Below are 20,956 nucleotides of genomic sequence, written 5' to 3' on the forward strand. Positions count from 1 at the left end.
TGCAAGACACAACTAAAGTGGAAATACGAAAAGTGGAAAGAGGACGGTAAACTGGTTAGCGACGCCAGGATTAGAGGAATAGCATAATGGCAGGGTATTTTAACACCTCCTACCCAACAGACTAAGGTGACCCAGGTCGGCCCATAACCTAGCAACAAAAGGTAATGCATTCTCTGACCATAATTAAATCAAACGGGAAATAAAATTAAATCAAACAAAAAGACAACAGGAAAATCTCTTAAACGTGTGGAAATTAAGCAACACGCTTCTAAATAATCCGTAAGTCAAAGAGGAATTCTCAAAGCAAACAAAAATATATAGAATTGAATGAAAATTAAGTACAACATATCAAAATACATGAGATGTCACTAAGGCAGTGTTGAGAGGGAAATTTATAGCACTATCTGCTTACATTACGAAAGAGGAATCATCTTGAATCACCAATCTAAGCTTCTGCCTCAAGAAAGTAGAAAAGGAAGAACACAAGAAACCCAAAGCTAGAAGAAGAAAGGAAATAATAAAGAGGAAAGCAGGAATCACTGAAACAGAAAATAGGAAAACAATTCAGAAAATCATGAAACAAAAAGCTAGTTTTTTAAAAAAAATTCTGTAAAATTGGTAAACCTCTATATAGTAAGACTGACAAAAATAAAAAATATTTGTGCCTTCTCCAGGCACAAATAATAAATATCAAAAATGGAACAGAGAATATCACTATAGACTCTGCAGTCATTAAAAGTACAATAAAGGAATATTATCAAAAAATTTATACTCATAAATTTAACAATTTAAAAAGGACCAATTCCTCAAAAAACACAAACCACAAAGACTCAATTAGGATGAAATAATCTGAACAGTCTTATGATCATTAAAGAAACTAAATTTGTAATTAAAAAGCTCCCGAAAAAGAAGTGCTCAGGCCCAGATGGTTTCATTGGAGAATTCCACCAAATATTTAAAAAAGAATTAGCAACCAGTCACTAATATAAAAAAGAACAAACGATTGATCCATGCAACAGCTTTGAATAATCTCAAGGGAATCACGCTGACTGTAAAAGTCAACCCCCAAAAGTTAAATGCCATATGATTCTGTCTAGACAACGATCTTGAAATGACAAAATTATAGCGATGGAGACCAGATTACCGGCTGTCTAGGATCAGCAGCTAGGGGGAGTGGGGTGGAGAGAAGCCGGTATGACTATAAAAGGGCAACACCAGGGATCCTTGCAGCGACACAACTACTCCATACCTTGATTGTGTCAACGTCAATATCTGAATTGTGATATTGTACTTTAGTTTTCCAAGATGTTACCATTGGAGGAAAGCAGACGACGAGTACACGAGATCTCTGTATTATTTCTTACAATTGCACATGCATCTACAACTATCTCAAAATCAAAAGGTTAGTTTAAAAAAAATTGCATTAGTGGAACACAGCAAAATTTGAAGAAATGCTGTAGATTAAATAATAGTATGGTATAAATGTTAATTTCTTGATTTAAATAATTATATTGTGTTTATGTAAGAGAAAGTCCATGCTTTTAGGAATTACAAGCTGAAATATTTGGTAAGGGGAAAAATAAGTAATAAACAAAAATACTAAAAGAAAATATACAAGTGAAGAATTCTGAGCTTGGGCTAGGAAAGGAACTATTGAGCAGGTGTCAATAAATTTTATCATAAAACAAAGTATTGATAAATTTGATTACACTAAAATGAGGGACTTTTTTTTCTCGATTATTTTCCTTCATAAAAATTATATATATTTAAGGTGTAAAACATGACAAAATGATGATCTTCCATTCATTAAAAGACACTACAGGGGCTGGCCTGGTAGCATAATGGTTAATTTTGCACACTCCACTTTGGCAGCCCAGGGTTTGCAGGTTCGGATCCCGGGCGCAAACCTATGCAACACTCATCAAGCCATGCTGTGGCAGGCATCACATATAAAGTAGAGGAAGATGGGCATGGATGTTAGCCCAGGGCCAATCTTCCTCAGCAAAGGGGGGAGGATTGGCAACAGATGTTAGCTCACGGCTAATCTTCCTCACCAAAAAAAAGACACTACAAAGAAATATAAAATATTAAGTTACCATCTGGGAAAAGATGTCTGCATTCATCTAAATGATCAAAGAATTAGTATCTAAAGTGCATTGCAAATAAAAGATCGGCAACCTAATAGAAAAATGGGAAAAATTTATGAACAGAAATTTCACAGGAGCTAACATATAAATTGCCTATAAACAAAGGAGAACATGTTCAATTTAATTATTAATCAGAAAAAAGAAAATTAAGACCCAATAGGTAGCATATTTTATTCACTGGATTGGCAAAAATCAGGAACCCCAGCAATATCAAGTGCTGGATAGGATGTTGAGTAATGGAAACTCTGTTGTGGGTTCATAAACAGGTTCAACTAATGTGGAAAAGAATATGACATTATCTAGTAAACTCCTCATCCCCAGGGATCCAGCAATTTCACTCCTAGATTAGTATCCTACAGAAAATCTTGCATATGTGCACCTGGAGACATACAAGAATATTCATGGAAGCACTGTTTATTAGACCAAGACTTTGGAAACAACCTGAAAATGCATTAATAACAGAACAGAAATGTGAATATCGTGAAATGAACTATAGCCACATATAACAACATGGAAGAATCTTAGAAACAAAACAGCAAATGAAAAAAACAAGTCATAGAAGACTGCATACATAGTGTATAACTTACATTTATGTTATATAATATACATGTGTATTTATATATAATATTAAATATACACATACATTTAAATTAAATATTACTTGAACATATTTATTTTTTAAATTGTGGTATATTTAATCCACAAATCCATAGTTTTTCATAAAATGTTATTTTGAAATACAGATAATGTAGATATTGATATTGACTCAAGTTTTCAAAATATCGTAAAATGCTGAGCATCTTTTCATTGCAATCTCATTTTTGTATTTTCTAAATGATCCATGCTTATGCATAATTCGAAATAAATAGTAGAGTTAAAAACCTGAGAATAATATTTCTTAATTGCTTTTATTCTGATTCACATTTACTTCTTTTCATGTAAGCAGAATACATTTAATGTAATAGTGGATTTCTATTTATTTGGTTTACTACTCAGAACAGAATTATAAACAAGTTGGCTTAATCCTTATGTATTTAACATGGCACAATATTATAAATAAATATTTTGATTAATGTATTTCCTCAGGAATTTTTAATGAATTATTTTAACTGCTGAAGACATTCAATATTATTATCAAATTATAGGCATTAAAATTCCCATTTGCACATGGTTATAGACTTTTTAATTCCTTCCATATTTCCAAGCTCTTAAAAAATGCAAAACTAATTTCCTTTTTAGCAACTTTAAGTCTGATAAATAAAATGATTTAGCATCCTAATCTAATATTCACAATTACTGGCAAAATACCAGATCCTTGGTTGATGCCAAAGTCACAATGATACTTTAAGTAAAAAATAATAATAACACCTGTATAGTAATATTCAAGAATATTGTACAAAATGCAACTGCATGTGCTCTAATAAATGCAAGATAATCAGCACTAAGTGCATTTAACTGTTCTTGAAGTGCACCATTAGCATGGCCAGTGTGTTGCCACGAACATGATGACATACACTGTCACGGAGTTGAAGAAATCCCTTCTCTCCTCTTCCCCTTTTCATATCATTATACTTAAACCATAATCTATTTTACATAATCACTGGCAAATGTCATAACAAAGATATTAAATGATTCTAATTTTTCATTAAGTGAATTAAAATATAGAATAGGCCCTAAAGAAGTTAAGAGTTGTGTACAATTTTTATGAACATAAGAGCACTTTCAAACATGTAACAGGAAACATGCAAACATTAGAACCAGAAGTAGCCACCACAACACTTTAATCTCCATATCTCTGTTTGCACATAACTTGAATTAGGGAAACCCTACCTACAATCATAGAAAGCCACTGCTAAATTATTCAAGCCATTATATACTGAAATGACAAAAATGGTTAAAAGGAATGAATCTAGAAGTCCTTAACAGACTTCTATCCAGTGTTACCTATATCATATTTAACAAAAAAGAATAAAATGGAATTAACAATTAAGTATTATTTATCTTCTGGTAAGTAACCTTTGCTGCAGAAACACTACCATTTCATAAGTATTGATTCTGTAATAGGCACTGCGCTAGATATATTACATATACTACTTTGTTGAGTCATGACAAAAACCCTTTGATGCACATATTATTCTTTGCAGTTTATAGAGACAGAAGCACAGAAGTTCAGTAATTTGCGCAGGTTTGTAAAGTAATAAGTGGTAGACCTGGGTTTCAAATACAGATTAGGTTTCAAAATAATCCATGCTCTAAATCAGCTTCTGCCAAAGTACATGCTGTTAATAGATGCTATGCTGAAGATAAAGGGATTATGATAGATAACTTACGCAAGGATAAGTTATGAAAGTACTAAATTAAGGATAAAAAAATATCCTTTTGCTCTCTTAAGAAAAGTTATAATTTTATATATATATATATATGTAATTTCTAAAGACCTAAAAGAAGACAAATGGGAAAATATGAAAACGCACCCATAGCTTATGAGGAACCAGTTTTAGCAGTTACTAAAACTGCTAAAACTACTAAAACTACTAAAACTGCATGTACCAATGCTACATGCATTGGTAGTATAAGCTAAGTTTTGAAAAGCCACTTTTATATAACGTATTACTGATTAATAAACATAGAATTAAATGATCAAAAAGAATGTAACAAATTATTAATTGCAATTGAAAGCTATTTTAAGGGAAACATCTAAACTTTAGCTAAAGTTTTTCTTAAAATAAGTTCTGAATAATTTTTGCTAAACCTGCTGTTGACTAGGTACCTAAAAATTTTAATATAGGCTTTTTAATTATTCTTTTTATAAGACTTTAAAATTTTGTTTAAATATAAAGATAATATGAATATTTCCAAAAATATAACAAGTATTTTCTTTTAACCTTGACAACATTTGAATACTTAAGTTATACAATATTTTGAAAATTTTATTGTATGTATTGTAGTGTTTATATATCCTTCCCAATGTGTCCTTGTTCCTATTCATATGGAGAAGAAATATCTATGTTTTCTTGATAATATTTTTACAATACTTTAAAACATGGTTTCCAGGAGAAACATATAAGAGATATTAAGAACATAAATCTATCTACGCACAGAAGCATAATAATCTAGATAGGATTTTTTCATTTAAAAGAGCATGTCTAGGGGCCGGCCCAGTGGCATAGTGATAAGTTCACATGCTCTGCTTAGGCGGCCCGGGGTGCAAGCATTCAGATCCTGGGCATGGACCTACACTTTGCTCATTAAGCCATGCTGTGGTAGCGTCCCACATAAAAAATAGAAGAAGATGGGCATGGATGTTAGCTCAGGGACAATCTTCCTTGGAGAAAAAAAAAAAGAAAAAAAAACTTTAGCTACTATAATTTCTTAAAGAATACGAAATATAAAAAAGAGGTAAATTGTGAGATTAAAAACATAAAGGGGGAAGTAAAAGGGCAGAGTTTTTGTATGAAATTGAAGTTAAGTTGCTATCAATGTAAAATGGATTGTTATATCTATAACATTTTTTTTATAAGTCCCATGGTAACAACAAAGTAAAAACTTATGGTCAATTCACAACAGATAAAGACAAGGGAGTCAGAGTGTACCATCATGGAAAATCACCAATTCACAAAGGTACATAGCAAGAGAGGGAAAGGAAAAATAGAACTACAAAACAGCTAGAAAGCAATTAATTAAGAGGGAGGAATTAGTAATTCCTTACATATCATTAAATGTACTCTAAATGTAAATAGGTAGAATTCTCCAGTCAAAGGCACAGAGTGGATCAATGGATAAGAAAATAAGACTCAACCACATGCTGCCTACCAGAGACTCACTTCAGCTTTAAGGACACACATATGCTCAAATTAAAGGGATGGAAAAAGATATTCCATGCAAGCAGAAACCAAAAGAAAGTGGTGCCACACTGAGACCAGACAAAAATATAAGCCAAAAAAAGTAATAAGAGACAAAGAATGTCATTATATAATAATAAAGGTGTCAACTCATCAAGAAGATATAACAATTGCAAACATACACACACCCAACATTGGAGCACCTAAATGTATTAAGAACAAAATCAACAGATCTGAAGGGAGAAACAGATAACAACATAGCAAGAGACTTTAATACTCCACTTTCAGCAATGGAGAGATCATCCAGATAAGGAAATATTGGACTTGAATCATACTTTCCGCCAAAGGGACCTAACAGACATATGCAGAACACTCCATCCAACAACAGCAGAATACACAATCTTCTCAAGTGCATAAGAAACATTCTCCAGGATAGGTCATATGATAGGACACAAAACAAATCCTAGCAAATTTAAGAAGACTGAAATCATACCAAGTATCTTTTCTGACCACAATGGTTATAAAGCCAGAAATCAACAAGAAGACGAAAGCTGGGACATTTAGAGACATGGAAACTAAACCACACGCTCCTACAACCAAGGGGCCAAGGAAAAATCAAAAGTGAAATCAAAAATACCCTGAGGGGCCGGCCCCATGCTGTAGTATTTAAGTCCATCATGCTCCACTTCAGCAGCCCGGGTTCATGGGTTCGGATCCCGGGCACGGACATATACCACTCCTCAAGCCATGTTGTGGCAGCGACCCACATATAAAGCAGAGGAAGACTGGCACAGATGTTAGCTCAAGGAGAATCTTCATCTATCTTTAAACAAATAGAAATGGAAACAACACACCAGAACCTATGGGATGCTATAAAAGAAGTTCTTAGAGGGAATTTTATAGCAATAAATGCAGATGTTAAGGAAAAAGAAAGATCTCAAATAATCAACCTAAATTTACACCTCGAGGAGTTAGAAAAAGAGGAACATACTAACCCCAAAGTTAGCAGGAGGAAGGAAATAACAGGATCAGAGAAGAAATAAATGAAATAGAGACCAGAAAAACAATAGAAAAAATCAAAACTCAGAGCTAGTTTTTTAAAAAGATAAACAAAATTGACAAACCTTTAACTAGACTAACTAAAAAAAAAGAGAGAAGACTCAGATAAATAAAATTATAAGTGAAAGAGGTGATATTAGAACCAATAGCACAGAAATACATAGGATCATAAGAGACTACTATGAACAATTATATGCCAACGAATAGGATAACCTAGAAGAAATGGATAAATTTCAAGAAACATACAACCTACCAAGACTGAATCATGAAGAAATGGAAAATCTGAACAGGCCAATAACAAGTAAGGATATTTAATCAGTAACCAAAAACTTCCCAACACAGAAAAGGCCAGGACCATGTGGTTTCACTAGTGAATTCTACCAAACATTTACAGAAGAATTAACACAAATACTTCTCAAACTCTTCCAAAAAACTGAAGAAGGTGGAACACTCCTAAACTCGTTTTACAAGGCCAGCATTACCCTGATACCAAAACCAGAATGGGACACCACAGAAAAGAAAACTATAGACCAATATCCCTGATGAATATAGATGCAAAAATCATCAACAAAATATTAGAAAACTAAATTCAACAATACACTAAAAGGATCATACGCCATGAGCAAGTGGGATTTATCCCTAGGATGCAAGGATGGTTCAACATAAGCAAATCAATAAATGTGATATCACATTAATAGAATGAAAAATAAAAATTATACTATCATCTCAATAGATGCAAGAAAAGGATTTGACAAAGTTCAAAATCCTTTCATGATAAAAACTCTCAACAAATTGTGTATAGAAGGAATGTACCTCAACATAATAAAAGCCATGTACAGGAAACTCCCAGCTAACATCATACTAAACAGTGAAAGTTTAAAAGTTTTTCTTCTAAGATCAAGAACAAGACAAGGGTGCCCACTCTTACCACTCTTATTCAACATAGTACTGGAATTCCTAGATAGAGCAATCAGACAAGATAAAGAAATAAAAGGCAACCAAATCAGAAAGGAAGAAGTAAAATTGTCTTTATTTGCAGATGATATGATTTTATATATAGAAAATCCTAAAGACTCAACCAAAAAACTGTTGGAACTAATGAACAAATTTAGTAAAGCTGAAGGATATAAAATCGACACATAGAAATTAGTTGTGTTTCTTTACACTAACAATGAAATATATGAAAAGGAAATAAAGAAAATAATCCTATTCACAATAGCATCAAAACAGTAAAATACTTAGGATTAAATTTAAGCAAGGAAGTGCAAGATCTGTATAATGGAAACTACAAGACATTGATGAAAGAAACTGAAGAAGACACAAACAAATAGAAAGCTATTCTGTGTTCATGGAGTGGAAGAATTAATATTGTTAAAATGTCCATACTGCCCAAAGCCATCTGTAGATTCAATGCAAGCCATATCAAAATTCCAGTGGCATTTTTCATACAATTAAAAAAAAACTCTAAAATTTAGAACCACAAAAGACCTCAAATAGCCAAAGGAATCCTGAGAAAGAACAAAGCTGGAAGCATCACACTCCTGATTTCAAACTATGCTACAAAGCTATAGTGATCAAAACAAGATGGTACTGAGATAAAAATAGACACGTAGACCAATGGAAGAGAATAGAGAGCCCATAAATAAACTCCCACATATATGGTCAATTAATATTTGACACGGGAGTCAAGAATACTCGATGGGGAAAGGCTAGTCTCTTTAATAAATGGTTTTGGGAAAACTGGATAACCATATGCAGGAAAATGAAATTGAACTGCTATCTTACACCACTCACAAAAATGAACTCAAAATGGATTAAAGACTTAAACATAAGACATAAAACTCCTAGAGAAAACATAGAGGAAAAGCCCTTGACATTGCTCTTGTCAAATATGACATCTAAAGCACAAACCACAAAAGCAAAAATCAACAAGTGAGACTACATCATCTAAAAAGTTTCTGCAGAGCAAAAGAAACAATCAACAAAATGAAAAGACAACCTATGGAATGGAAGAAAATATTTGCAAACCATATATCTGATCAAGTGTAAATATCTAAATATATAAAGAACTCATGTAGATCAATAACAAAAAAAATCCAATAAAAATATGGGCAAAGGAACGGAATAGGCGTTTTTCCAAAGAACACACACAAATGCCCAACATGTACATGAAAAGGTGCTCAACATGACTAATCAGCAGGGAAATGCAAATTAATACCAAAATGAGGTATCATCTCACACCTGTTAGCATGGCTGTCAAGAAGACAAGAGATAAGTGTTGGCGAGAATGTGGAGAAAAGGGAACTCTTGTGCACTGTTGGTGGGTAAATAAACTGGTGCAGCCACTATGGAAAACAGTGTGGAGGTTCCTCAAAAAATTAAAAATAGAAATACCTTATGATCCAGCAATCCCACTTCTAGGTCTATATCCAAAGGAAACGAAAATAGGATCTTGAAGAGCTATCTGCATTCTCATGTTCATTGCAGCATTATTCACAATAGCAAAGATATGGAAACAACCTAAGTGTCTGTCAACAGGTGAATGGGTAAACAAGATGTGGTGTATGTGTGTTTGTGTGTGTGTGTGTGTGTGTGTATAAAATGGAATATTTTTCAGCATGAGAAAGAACGACATCGTGCCATTTGCAACAACATGGCAACACGGATGGGCCTGGAGCGCATTATGCTAAGTGAAATAAGTCAGACAGAGAATGACAAATACTCTATGTTCTCACTTACATGTGGAATCTAAAAAAGCTGAACTCATAGAAACAGAAAGTAAAATGGCGGTTTCCAGGGGCTGAGGGTGGGGGAATTGAGGAGATGTTGATCAAAGATACAAAAAAAAGGAAACAAAACAAAGAAAATTAAAGGAGAAATATTAGTAAAAATGATTACTTGGTCAAGGGGGAAAGAATTCACTTTATTCTGCACTTTAGCACTTTTGTAAGGCCTGAATTTTTCTATGTTGTAGATATTACGTTAAATATTTTAATGAAACACCAAAAAATATACTATGCATAAATACATAATGTACTTGTCCTATATTTTAGTAGCTTTTTGTCACATCAAAAGCCAAGCTTGCATTACTAATGTAGAATCTCACAAGCTATAAAGACTTAGTGAATGAATCAACAAATCATTTCTAAGTACGACTTCACTACCTTGGAAGAGAATGCCTATGCTATTAGAAGACGAAAATGTTCCTGATGACAATCACCACCATCATACCCAAAATTCTTAACTTTGATTTTTTTTTTATTATTCTGAGTGCTTCACTTGCTCCCTGAATTAATAGCCTCTGTGGAGATAAACAAAGATTACCCAAATAAGAACAAGTGCAACTTACTGACAGTGAGAGAGTCATCCACCGCCACTGCTGGCACTTGGCAGAGACTCAGATTAAAGGCAGGCTGAGGAGTGGGAAAGCTCCATGGTGGCAAAAGGGGAAAGTCTGTCCTCATGGCAGGTTGCTGGCGTGGGGAGGCAGGCTGACTAGAAGAGGGGATCTACCTCAAATACCATAAATACATAAACTAATAGTGATAACAGAGGAACAGTAAAATACTAATCTAAATAGTACAAAAAAGTGATTATCAGAGCCTTAGTATACCCTAAAAGTGTTTAGTCTATGTTTTATTCAAATATTATATATGATACTGGATTCCACTGTATACCTTTGAGGAAAAAATGTTATCAATATTAGCTAAGTAAATGATTTATTAAACTATTTGAATTCACAAAAATCTATTGTTCTTGTAGAATTACTCCTACTAAAAAGCTATTATAATTGTAAATATTTACATTTTTAAATGAATTCCAGATATTTTAGAACCCAAAGGTAACAATTACTTTATAAGAAAATTCAGGGGCCAGCCTGGTGGCGTAGTCATTAGGTTCGCGTGTTCCGCTTCCCCTGCCCAGGGTTCTCGGGTTCGGATCCCAGGCGTGGACCTACGCACTGCTCATCAAGCCATGCTAAGGCAGCGTGCCGTACATAAAACAGAGGAAGATTGGCACAGATATTAGCTCAAGGACCATCTTCCTCAAGCAAAAAGAGGAGGATTGGCAACAGATGCTAGCTCAGGTTCAATCTGCCTCACCCAAAAAAAAAAAAAAAATTCATTACCTCAGCTACACTTTTATGCAATTTTCATAACAAGAAACTAAACCCCTCACAGGTTTTATGTAATTTTGTTTCGTCCTCATTTTTGATCTGTCTGACTAGACATTTTTAATACCATTTTTCTTTAATCATTACAGAAGATTTTAACCATCAGCCTGATTGCAAAGCAAAGGCACTCAGATATAAAGAGATTCTTAAATGGAGCATAATTCTTTCCACTCTACTTTTAAAGAAGACTAAGAAAAGTTTGAAGTTATACTAAGAGCAAAGAAATAGGGACGATCTGGGAGTTATTTCCTTTGGACAGAGGTAATCTCAAGCAGAAGAGTGAACAGGTGAGCAGACATGGCTGTGACTAAGTTGGGGCACTCGGCAGAGTGACGCATTGAGCTGACTCTGCCACTAATAACCACGTGTCCCTCAATTAACTCGTTACTAGTAACGTTTGAGGATCTCAATTTTCCATCTGTAGACCGAGGGCCTTAGAATATATAACTTCTAGATTCCTTTTTTAGTAATACAATGATACTGTAAGAGCCCATGGATCTGAAGATCTGAAAGTTAAGTACAAATTAATGGAAACAAAAATAAATACCATACCTTTGTATTATCTTTCATCTTTGTTTTACATTTGTTTTGTTCCCTGGCTTCACGGAGACCTTTCTGAGTAGGACCTTCTAGTTCATTTTCCTTTTCACAATTAGGAACAACTACAAGATAATACAATTTATTCTTAATACTTATACTGTTTGAAAGATATAAAATTATAACCAAACTATGAAAGTCAAAGTCATGATACATGTATTTTTAAACGTATTAAAACAGTAATATTAAAACTATACCAAAATGTTTTAAGTGAAGTCTCAAATTCATTTCCCAAAAATGCAGGGTGACATTACCACAAGGTTATTGAAATGGTATGGCAAGCCAGTTAGAAGGCATAAGAGCCAATTTCCAGCTACATTATATCCAAATCCCTGTTACCATGAGATTTCATGTGTTTATAAACAAAGTTGAAGGACACAGGAGAGAATGGTAAGCAATGACAAAATTCCCCCAGTGGAACTAAATAATACATAAGAGATTTTTTAAAGAACATTGTACTAATAAAATATTATTCTCTATGCTTCTCAATGTTGAAAAAATCAGAAAGGAGAATACAGAGTAATATTCCACAGAGTAATATTCCAATATAGTTGTAATATTGGTCCCCAAACTTGGCTGGACATAAAGAGCACTCCTAGTAGAATCATCGAGGCAAAAATAAAAGCGATAGGAGCAATCTCTTTCTTTTTCACATCCTTCCATATACATATATGTTTAGGTGTATATAATTTTCCCTTGTATTTCTAAACATCAAGTCAATTTCAAATAACTAAAAAGGTTATAATTAACTCATAAATAAAAAACTAACTCAATGTTATAAATTATAACACTAGATTTATAATAGAGAAAAGATGATGAACACAAAAATATCTGGATGATTTCAATGTCAAGGCTTTCAAAGAATACTGAGGTTGCAAAGGTAAGGAAGCATATGGCTGGCATTGAGTTTCTTTCCTGATCTGACTCAGTTTCCCTATTCAGTACTAGTTCCAGACAAAGAAGAAAATCCTTAAAATAACCCACACAATAACATAAAAACAGAATGCTGCATAACTTAGTTCAACATGAAAGGACTCGAAAGACTTCGAACACTTGGGTATCCATACTGCCTGTCATCCCTCAGTGGAGCTACAAGGTAGAGCCCCACAGCACCTGGGAAGGCCAAGTGAGGGGGAAAGGCAACAATTACAGCTCGTTGAGGTTAAGGAAAATTTTTCACTTCAAATTCTCTTTTATTTTATTTTCCTCTTCATCCACCAAGAATGACAAACTGATAATGATAATAATTTTAAATAATAATTAGCATTTATGCCTCATTGATCTTTTACCATATAACAACCACTTAACAACCACTGGTCTAAACAATTGACACGTATTATTTCATGAAATCCTGTCAATAACTCTGTGAAGGTCACTACCTTTTGTTCCCTTTTACATAAGAGGAGAATCTGTATAGTAACTTCTACAGGGAAGAAAGGAGAAAGCAGTAGGAAGAGAAACCCAGCATTCCAGCAGATAATCCTAGGAATATGAGTGGATCTCAGGTGGTATGCAATACATATATCACTAAGCACCACTTCACAAAAGAAATAAAACAAAAAGCAAGAAACAAACAAACAAACAAAAATGGTAAAGAAAACAAATGAAAGTCAAAAACGGAAGAGAGGTTGGTTTATAAGTATATGTATTTGTTACACAAGCAAAATGAAATTACAAAAGTTCACACTTTAATAATATTTCAGGAAAAAATCCAACATTTGGAACGAAAACATGAGAATAAACACGGCAGAATGTATGTGGAATTGGCAGAAAATAATGCCTCTCAATTATTTCTCAATGTAGCAAGAATAAACATGATTTCCACTCTCCCTCTGAGAAACACTGTTTTTACTTACAGAAAGATTTGTAGAATAATTGAGAGGCTCAGACATTAAAGTTTGTGTCACATTCATGGTTAAGTGCATAAAATTCTCAAATTCCACATAGTGCCTCTTAATGTTTAGTAATATCCTAGCAAAATCCATGTCTCTATCATAGCATCCTCATGTTTACCACGATGGCTGATTAATGACAATAATATGCAGTACTGGCTGGTGCCACACAGTTCCCCAAAGTTTACTTGGTTACAATCAACATCTTAAGGAAAGTACAGTTCCTTAAAAGAAATAAAGCAAACATCAAATAAACACATTTTAGGCCGGCCCCGTGGCTTAGCAGTTAAGTGCGCGCGCTCCACTACTGGTGGCCCAGGTTCGCACCGACACACCACTTCTCCGGCCATGCTGAGGCCGCGTCCCACATACAGCAACTAGAAGGATGTGTAGCTATGACATACAACTATCTACTGGGGCTTTGGGGGAAACAAAAAAGGAGGAGGATTGGCAATAGGTGTTAGCTCAGAGCCTGTCTTCCTCAGCAAAAAGAGGAGGATTAGCACGGATGTTAGCTCAGGGCTGATCTTCCTCACAAAATATAAATAAATACATAAACAAATAAACACATTTTCACTTATAGAAATTTTATTTATTGTACCTCCAGGGCTGAAATTCACCCATTCAACCATTCCTTCACATAAGCACACATTCAACCAATGTTAACTGAACATGTTCAGGCCCCTGGTTAAACGTCAGAAATGAGTGAGTATATTCATTTAACAAATAAATACCTAAATATGTTGTGCCAGTCCCTGACTCCCTGAAAAGAGAATTATTAAACTAAAATAAGGTTTTAGAGAAATTATCCTTAATTTAGCCCGGGGAGATAAATAGAAAATATCTAAGAGATTAGGACATATGAAAGCTAAAATGAGAAGATCAAGCACACTCCTAATCAGAATTCAGAAAAAGGTAATAGAGGTAAAGATAAGAGTCTATACTTGAAATGATAACATCTCTTTCTAAACTGACCACATATTCCATTTATGTAGTCATGAAATTGGCATCTCATAATGTGATTCTGAGTGGCAACAAAATACCCAACTTAAAAAGCAGCAATTAATTAAACTAAAAACCTTAAGGAATATTTTGCTCTACTTTATATGACACCTATTTCCTCTGTCAAGCTCTGAAATAAGATTCTACAGTTTTTCACTTCATCAAACATTTCCGATTTCTGGCTGTTCACCCGGAATTCATAATTTTCTATCATAAATTACAAGATATATTAAAATATAATTATATGTACCTTTTTAACCTGCTTTGGAAATAGGCATTATTGCATTCAAATTGCAACCTCATAGGAAATTAAAGTAATATAAGTTAATAACCAACTCAAACATAGCAACCAAAACCAGCATATTCATAAACTTTTTGAAATTAAGTAATTTGCACAAAAAAGTTTTACCTCATAATATATAATACTAAAGTGCTTTCTGTGTAGTTTCTTGTAAGTATTTGGTACATATTACTTTTCATCACAGCAAAGAAAAACATAATACAAAACTGTCACTTCAAATATGCAGTCAATAATAATTCACTATTTCATAGTTTCTCTGAGGAATTTTTCTATTATTCTACATACCATATAAGAATTAATTAATTAATTAAAAACACTTTTAAGGTGAGAAAGTTGAGTACTAAAGCACTAATACTATTCTCTCTGGGTGGTAGCAATTATGGATAATTTTTAAAATGTATTTTATCATTTTAAAATTTTCTACAATAAGCCTGTCACTTTGATAGTCAAAAAACATGGTATGTTTAAAATTCTTTGATAACTTTAGTCCAAATGAATCCAATTTTTGTATTATTCCCTAAATTCAGATTAAACAACAATTAATTTGTCTTTTTCCTAATTCAGAGTAAATGACAATCGACTCATTGTTCCCTAAGTACAGAGTGAATCACATTTAATTTGAAGAATCTCTACTGTCATTTCAACCTCTGCCCAAAATAAATGAATAGATGGACAGATGAATGACCAGATAGATAGATAAAAGCTTTTAAAAATGAAACCAAAATGAGCAAAGGAAGATGGAAGGAGTTAAATATAAAAATAATTGTGAAGGACAGCAGGATTTATGAGGAACAACCAGATAACCAATAAACCAGTTTCTTTTCAAATTACAGTCCCTGGCTGAGTAAGGTTCCAAGTTGAGCAGGCAATCAGTAAGGACAGTCTGAGATTACATAGCCAAATGCTAACACCAGAAGCTTAGGGAAAGGCACTGCAAGTCCTGTATCTAAAACTAGGGTGTGTGTTTTTTAAAAGCACAAAATTACTCAGTACAGAACTCAAGAAATTAATTTTATTCAGGTAATTGGGATTATGCAGCCAAAAGAAGCTATTTCTTCGTGTTGGGTTGGAATTTATTTGTTCTGACCAAAAACCACTTCAAAATATCACAGATCAAAATATAAATACAAATTTGATCTTCAAAGTAACTCATTAAATGTCAGTCTAGAAAAACATGCAATGTTTTTCTTTTATGAATTAGATTAAATACCAGGAGACAATTTCATAAAGAAGTTATCTGTAAGCCATCCATTTATTTTAATAGAGGTGTCAAGGATAAAGATATAAAATCATAAACTATTAGAGTAGAATGTAGAATTGAAGATTAACCGATGCAAGCATCAACCCCATGCACAAAGTCCCTCAACTTTAAGCCTTCCAGATTTCTTATATACATTCTTTTTCACAATCTTTAGTCATTTAGGGGAGTTAGAGTTCCTGAGAGTATGACAGTTTTATAGCATGCTTTCACGTGTATATATGATTGTATTCTTAAAAGTTATCTACATATGAAACATAATTTTTTGATGTAAACAGAAATACATATTATTTGTAAAGAAAATACAATAAGGAAAAAACTGTAGAAAATTATCACATCACCCAAATAAAATTATGTAAACATTTTGTGTGCATCCTCCCATCATTTTTCTTTACATATATTTAACAGACATGTCCTTATACCATATAAATGTTTTCTTAACATTATAATAACAGTACATTATCACATAAGCATTTTCTTATGCATGATTTTTAAAGACTTTCTAGTATTGTATGATCAACTATATTTAAATATTCACTTGTGATTAAAGATTAAGATCGCTTGTATTGGTTTGTTACTATAGATATTACTGCAATAAACATCCTTGTGCATAGTCTTTTTAGGCATCATTGGGCATAACTACTATTACTTTATTTTATTTTATTTTTTTTTTGTGAGGAAGATCAGCCCTGAGCTAACATCCATGCTAATCCTCCTCTTTTTGCTGAGGAAGTCCGGCTCTGAGCTAACATCTATTACCAATCCTCCTCCTTTTTTTTCCCCCCCAAAGCCCCAGTAGATAGTTGTACGTCATAGCTGCACATCCTTCTAGTTGCTGTATGTGGGACACGGCCTCAGCATGGCCTGAGAAGCGGTACATCGGTGCACGCCGGGGATACAAACCCGGGCCGCCAGTAGCGGAGCGCGCGCACTTAACCGCTAAACCACGGGGCCGGCCCCACTACTATTACTTTAATATAAAATATTAGGAAAGGAACTATTGGATCAAGGCTAAGAAGAAAATTTCAATTATGAGAATGCTACATATTTCTTTTAAGCTTCAATTAATCAGAGAACACAAAGAACAATCATCTGGAAATAATAGGATTATTACTTAGAAAATTCACCATTTTGCAGTCTTTCTATATTTTAGAGTTTCCCATCATTCTTTTTTAAACCAACATTATTGAGGTATAATTTACACACAATAAAATACACACACTTCCCCCCAGTAAAGCTGGAGAAGTTTTGACAAAGATAACTAGGCATATAACCACCACCAAAATCAAGATATAGAACATCTGCACCACCTCCAAAATTATTATTTTCTTATTTTTTACATGCCTTATAAACATTATCTTGCAATGCTATAATTTTTTGTTTTTATCAGTTCCTTTTACTTTAAGAAAATTAAGAAGAGGAAAACAATCTTTATATTAACCAGAATTTAACACTTCTAAACCCCTATATTCAATTCTGTAGATCTAAGTTTCCTTCTGGTATACTTTTCTTTTGGCCCAAAGAAAATCCTTTAGTATTTCCTGTACTTCAGAATGGCTTGCAACAAAATCTCCCAACTTTCATTTATGTTAAAATGTCTGTATTTCACCCTAAGTTTAGAAGGCTGTTTTTATTGGATATAGAATTCTGAATTAAATTTTTTCCACATTTTAAAGAAGTCATTTCATGCAAATCAAAACTACAATGAGATATCACCTCACGCCCGTCAGAATGGCTATAATTAACAAGAAGGAAACAACGTGTGTTGGAGAGGATGTGGAGAGAAGGGAACTCTCATACACTGCTGATGGGAGTGCAAACTGGTGCAGCCACTATGGAAAACAGTATGGAGATTCCTCAAAAAAATCAAGCATAGAACTACCATATGATCCAGCTATTCCACTGTTGGGTATTTATCCAAAGAACTTGAAAACACCAATTTGTAAAGGTACATGCACCCCTGTGTTCATTGCAGCGTTATTCACAATAGCCAAGACTTGGAAGCAACCTAAGTGCCCATCAAGGGACGAATGGATAAAGAAGATGTGGTATATATACACAATGGAATACTACTCAGCCATAAGAAACGATGAAATCCAGCCATTTGTGACAACATGGATGGACATTGAGGGTATAATGCAAAGTGAAATAAGTCAGAGGGAGAAGGTCAAATACTGTATGATTTCCTTCATTAAGTAGTAGATAATAACAACAATAAACAAACACATAGGGACAGAAATTGGATTGGTGGTTACCAGAGGGGAAGGGGGGAGGGAGGAGGGTGAAAGGGATAATTCGGTACATGTGTGTGGTGATGTAATTAGTATTTTGGTGGTGAACATGATGTAATCTATGCAGAAATAGAAGTACAATGATGTACACCTGAAATTTTACAATGTCATAAACCAATGTTACTGCAATAAACAAAAAATTAAAAAAATTAAAAAAATAAAGTCATTTCATTTCTTCTAGCCTCCATTATTTCTGATGAGAAATCAGCCTTTATTTCTATTATTGTTCCCCTGTATGTAACACATCTTTTCTTTCTTGCTGCTTTCAAAGGATTTTCTCACTTAAATTTTCAACAGTTTGGATATGATGCATCCAGGCATGATTTTGTGTGTCTGTGTTTGTAGTTAGCTTTTTTGAGGGGGCAGATCTGTAAGTTGATGGTTGACATCAAGTTTAGAAAATTTTAGGTCATCTTTTGTTTCAATATTTTAATGCCCCATTCTCATTCTTTCCACTTTGGGACTCCAGTTACATGTACATTCAACAGGCTAGTTTTCCTTCCATGTTTTTCTTTCTCTCCTTTAGAATAGATTATTTTTATTGATGTCTCTTAAAATTCACTGACACTTCTGTCATCTCCAATCTGCTGTGAAGTGTAAAATTTTCATTTTAGTCATTGTATTTTTCAGTACTAGAATTTCTATGTCCTTCTTGTTTTTCCTTTTTTTTTTTTTTTGGAGTTTCCATTTATCTGCCAAGATTCCCTATCTCTTCATTTATTAATGTCATATTTTCCTTTAAGTCCTTGATCATATTCACTTTTAGCATTTTTATCTACTAAATCCAACACCTGGGCCCTCTCAGTGTGGTTTCCATTTATTACTTTTTGTCCTGATTGTGGATCACATTTTCCTGTTTCTACAACATATTGAGAAAATTTTAATTATGTACTGGGCAATTGTATTCCTCTGAAGGGTACTGATTTTTATTCTAATAGGCAGTTTAATTTTTTGATGACCACCTTGAAATTCTGGGCTTAATTTTACAATTTGTTAGGGTGGATCCAGGGAAAGCCCTATTTCCCAAGGCTAACTTGGCAAGACTCAAACTCTAATCTCTCTCTCCCCAAGGAATTCTGTGTAAGCTTTGTTGTGGGTTTTATAGGTTGGGTACAGGATGCTGAATGTTAATATGGTGATAACAAGGTGTTTAAGAGGTCTCTCCACCCAGGCATGGCCAGAACTCCAATGTCTCCCATCACTGCTTGACCTCTAGGATCCCTGGGCCCCTCTTAGTCCTACAGAAGCCTCTCTCTCTGGTAAGCCTCAGGCAGTCGTGCACGTGTCACCCAGGCATCAACTAAGGACTCACAGTAAACTCCCTCACAAACTGGGCCACTACTCACTGCAGCACCCTCTCAGCTGGTGTGCCTCCCTACAGATTCTAGCTGCTTCAACAACTTGTGAACTATGATCTTTGTCTTTCCAGATCACTGAGGACTGTCATGCTCTTCTAGACCTCCATCTCCACGGAGCTTGGTTGGGAAAGTTCCCCAGTCACAAAGCCATGGTGATGGTAGAGCTCCACTTATAAATTTTCCTCTGTCACTTGCCTTCAGTGACTTGTGCTGTTTTCCAATGCCCAAAAGTAGCTGCCGCATCTATATAGTCTAGTTTTTAGGGTTATTTATGGGGAGAAGGCTAGTTTAGTACCAGGTACTCCATCATGGCCAGAAGCAGAAGTTCTCTGTTACGGTTTACAAATATTTTTCTCTAAAATTAATCCCTACAGTATCATATCTATGTTTCCTCTTGATCTTTTCACTAATATTATAATTTGTAAAATAGTTGCCACACCATTTATTCACTTTTAAATATCTCTAGAATTTTGAACTCTAATAAGTTTGAGAAATCACTAACCAATATTAAATTATAGTTTTAACACATTTTAATTTTACCTCTAATTTCAGGAGTATAGACACTATGCTCTATTTCCATATGCTTCAATGTTGCTTGAAGTCCGTAAATCTAAAAAATAAAATCCAAAGATATGGGGTTATATACTAAGTGACTCAAAAAAAGTTTTTAAAAAGGCAATGTTTAAATATTGATTGCAAAATATAAAAAAGTATTAATCTCTCAGATTAATTCCTATATATTTAAAAATTTTAAATATGAATTGTAACACAAGAAAAACATAATTTTACGTTTAAATTCAATTCCATAAGCAATTATTAAGTATCTATATGGATAAGTATCTGAAACATTTATTTCATGCCATAGTTTCCTGAATCAAGAATACTCATCACACACTTTGACAATTATTCAGGTCTCTACTTTAAGAGAGTTTCTTCTCTGGTGAAATTAATTCACAACAACTTAATTCATCTTCAAGTCCCTAAAGATGAGGTAAGTATTAGTTGGGAAGTAAAATATGAAGAGACTGTTGTTTT

General features: G+C 33.8%; 1 protein-coding gene across 16 annotated transcripts in view; it reads right to left on the reverse strand.

The window, feature by feature from the left end:
* LOC106801446 (sperm-associated antigen 16 protein-like) overlaps positions 1–20,956 on the reverse strand; it is a 162,622-nt gene that overhangs the window by 60,945 nt on the left and 80,721 nt on the right. For all 16 annotated transcript variants that reach the window (XM_087424856.1, XM_087424855.1, XM_087424858.1 and 13 more), the window contains 2 exons: positions 20,462–20,531; positions 11,775–11,884 (listed from right to left, as the gene is read on the reverse strand). In XM_087424856.1, coding sequence (XP_087280982.1) covers positions 11,775–11,884; positions 20,462–20,531 — 180 coding nt within the window. The remainder of the gene's footprint in view (positions 1–11,774; positions 11,885–20,461; positions 20,532–20,956) is intronic.

Source organism: Ceratotherium simum, chromosome 37 (genome assembly GCF_057802395.1).
Source record: "Ceratotherium simum simum isolate JZ-2026a chromosome 37, ASM5780239v1, whole genome shotgun sequence".
In the NCBI taxonomy this organism is placed as follows: Eukaryota; Metazoa; Chordata; class Mammalia; order Perissodactyla; family Rhinocerotidae; genus Ceratotherium; species Ceratotherium simum.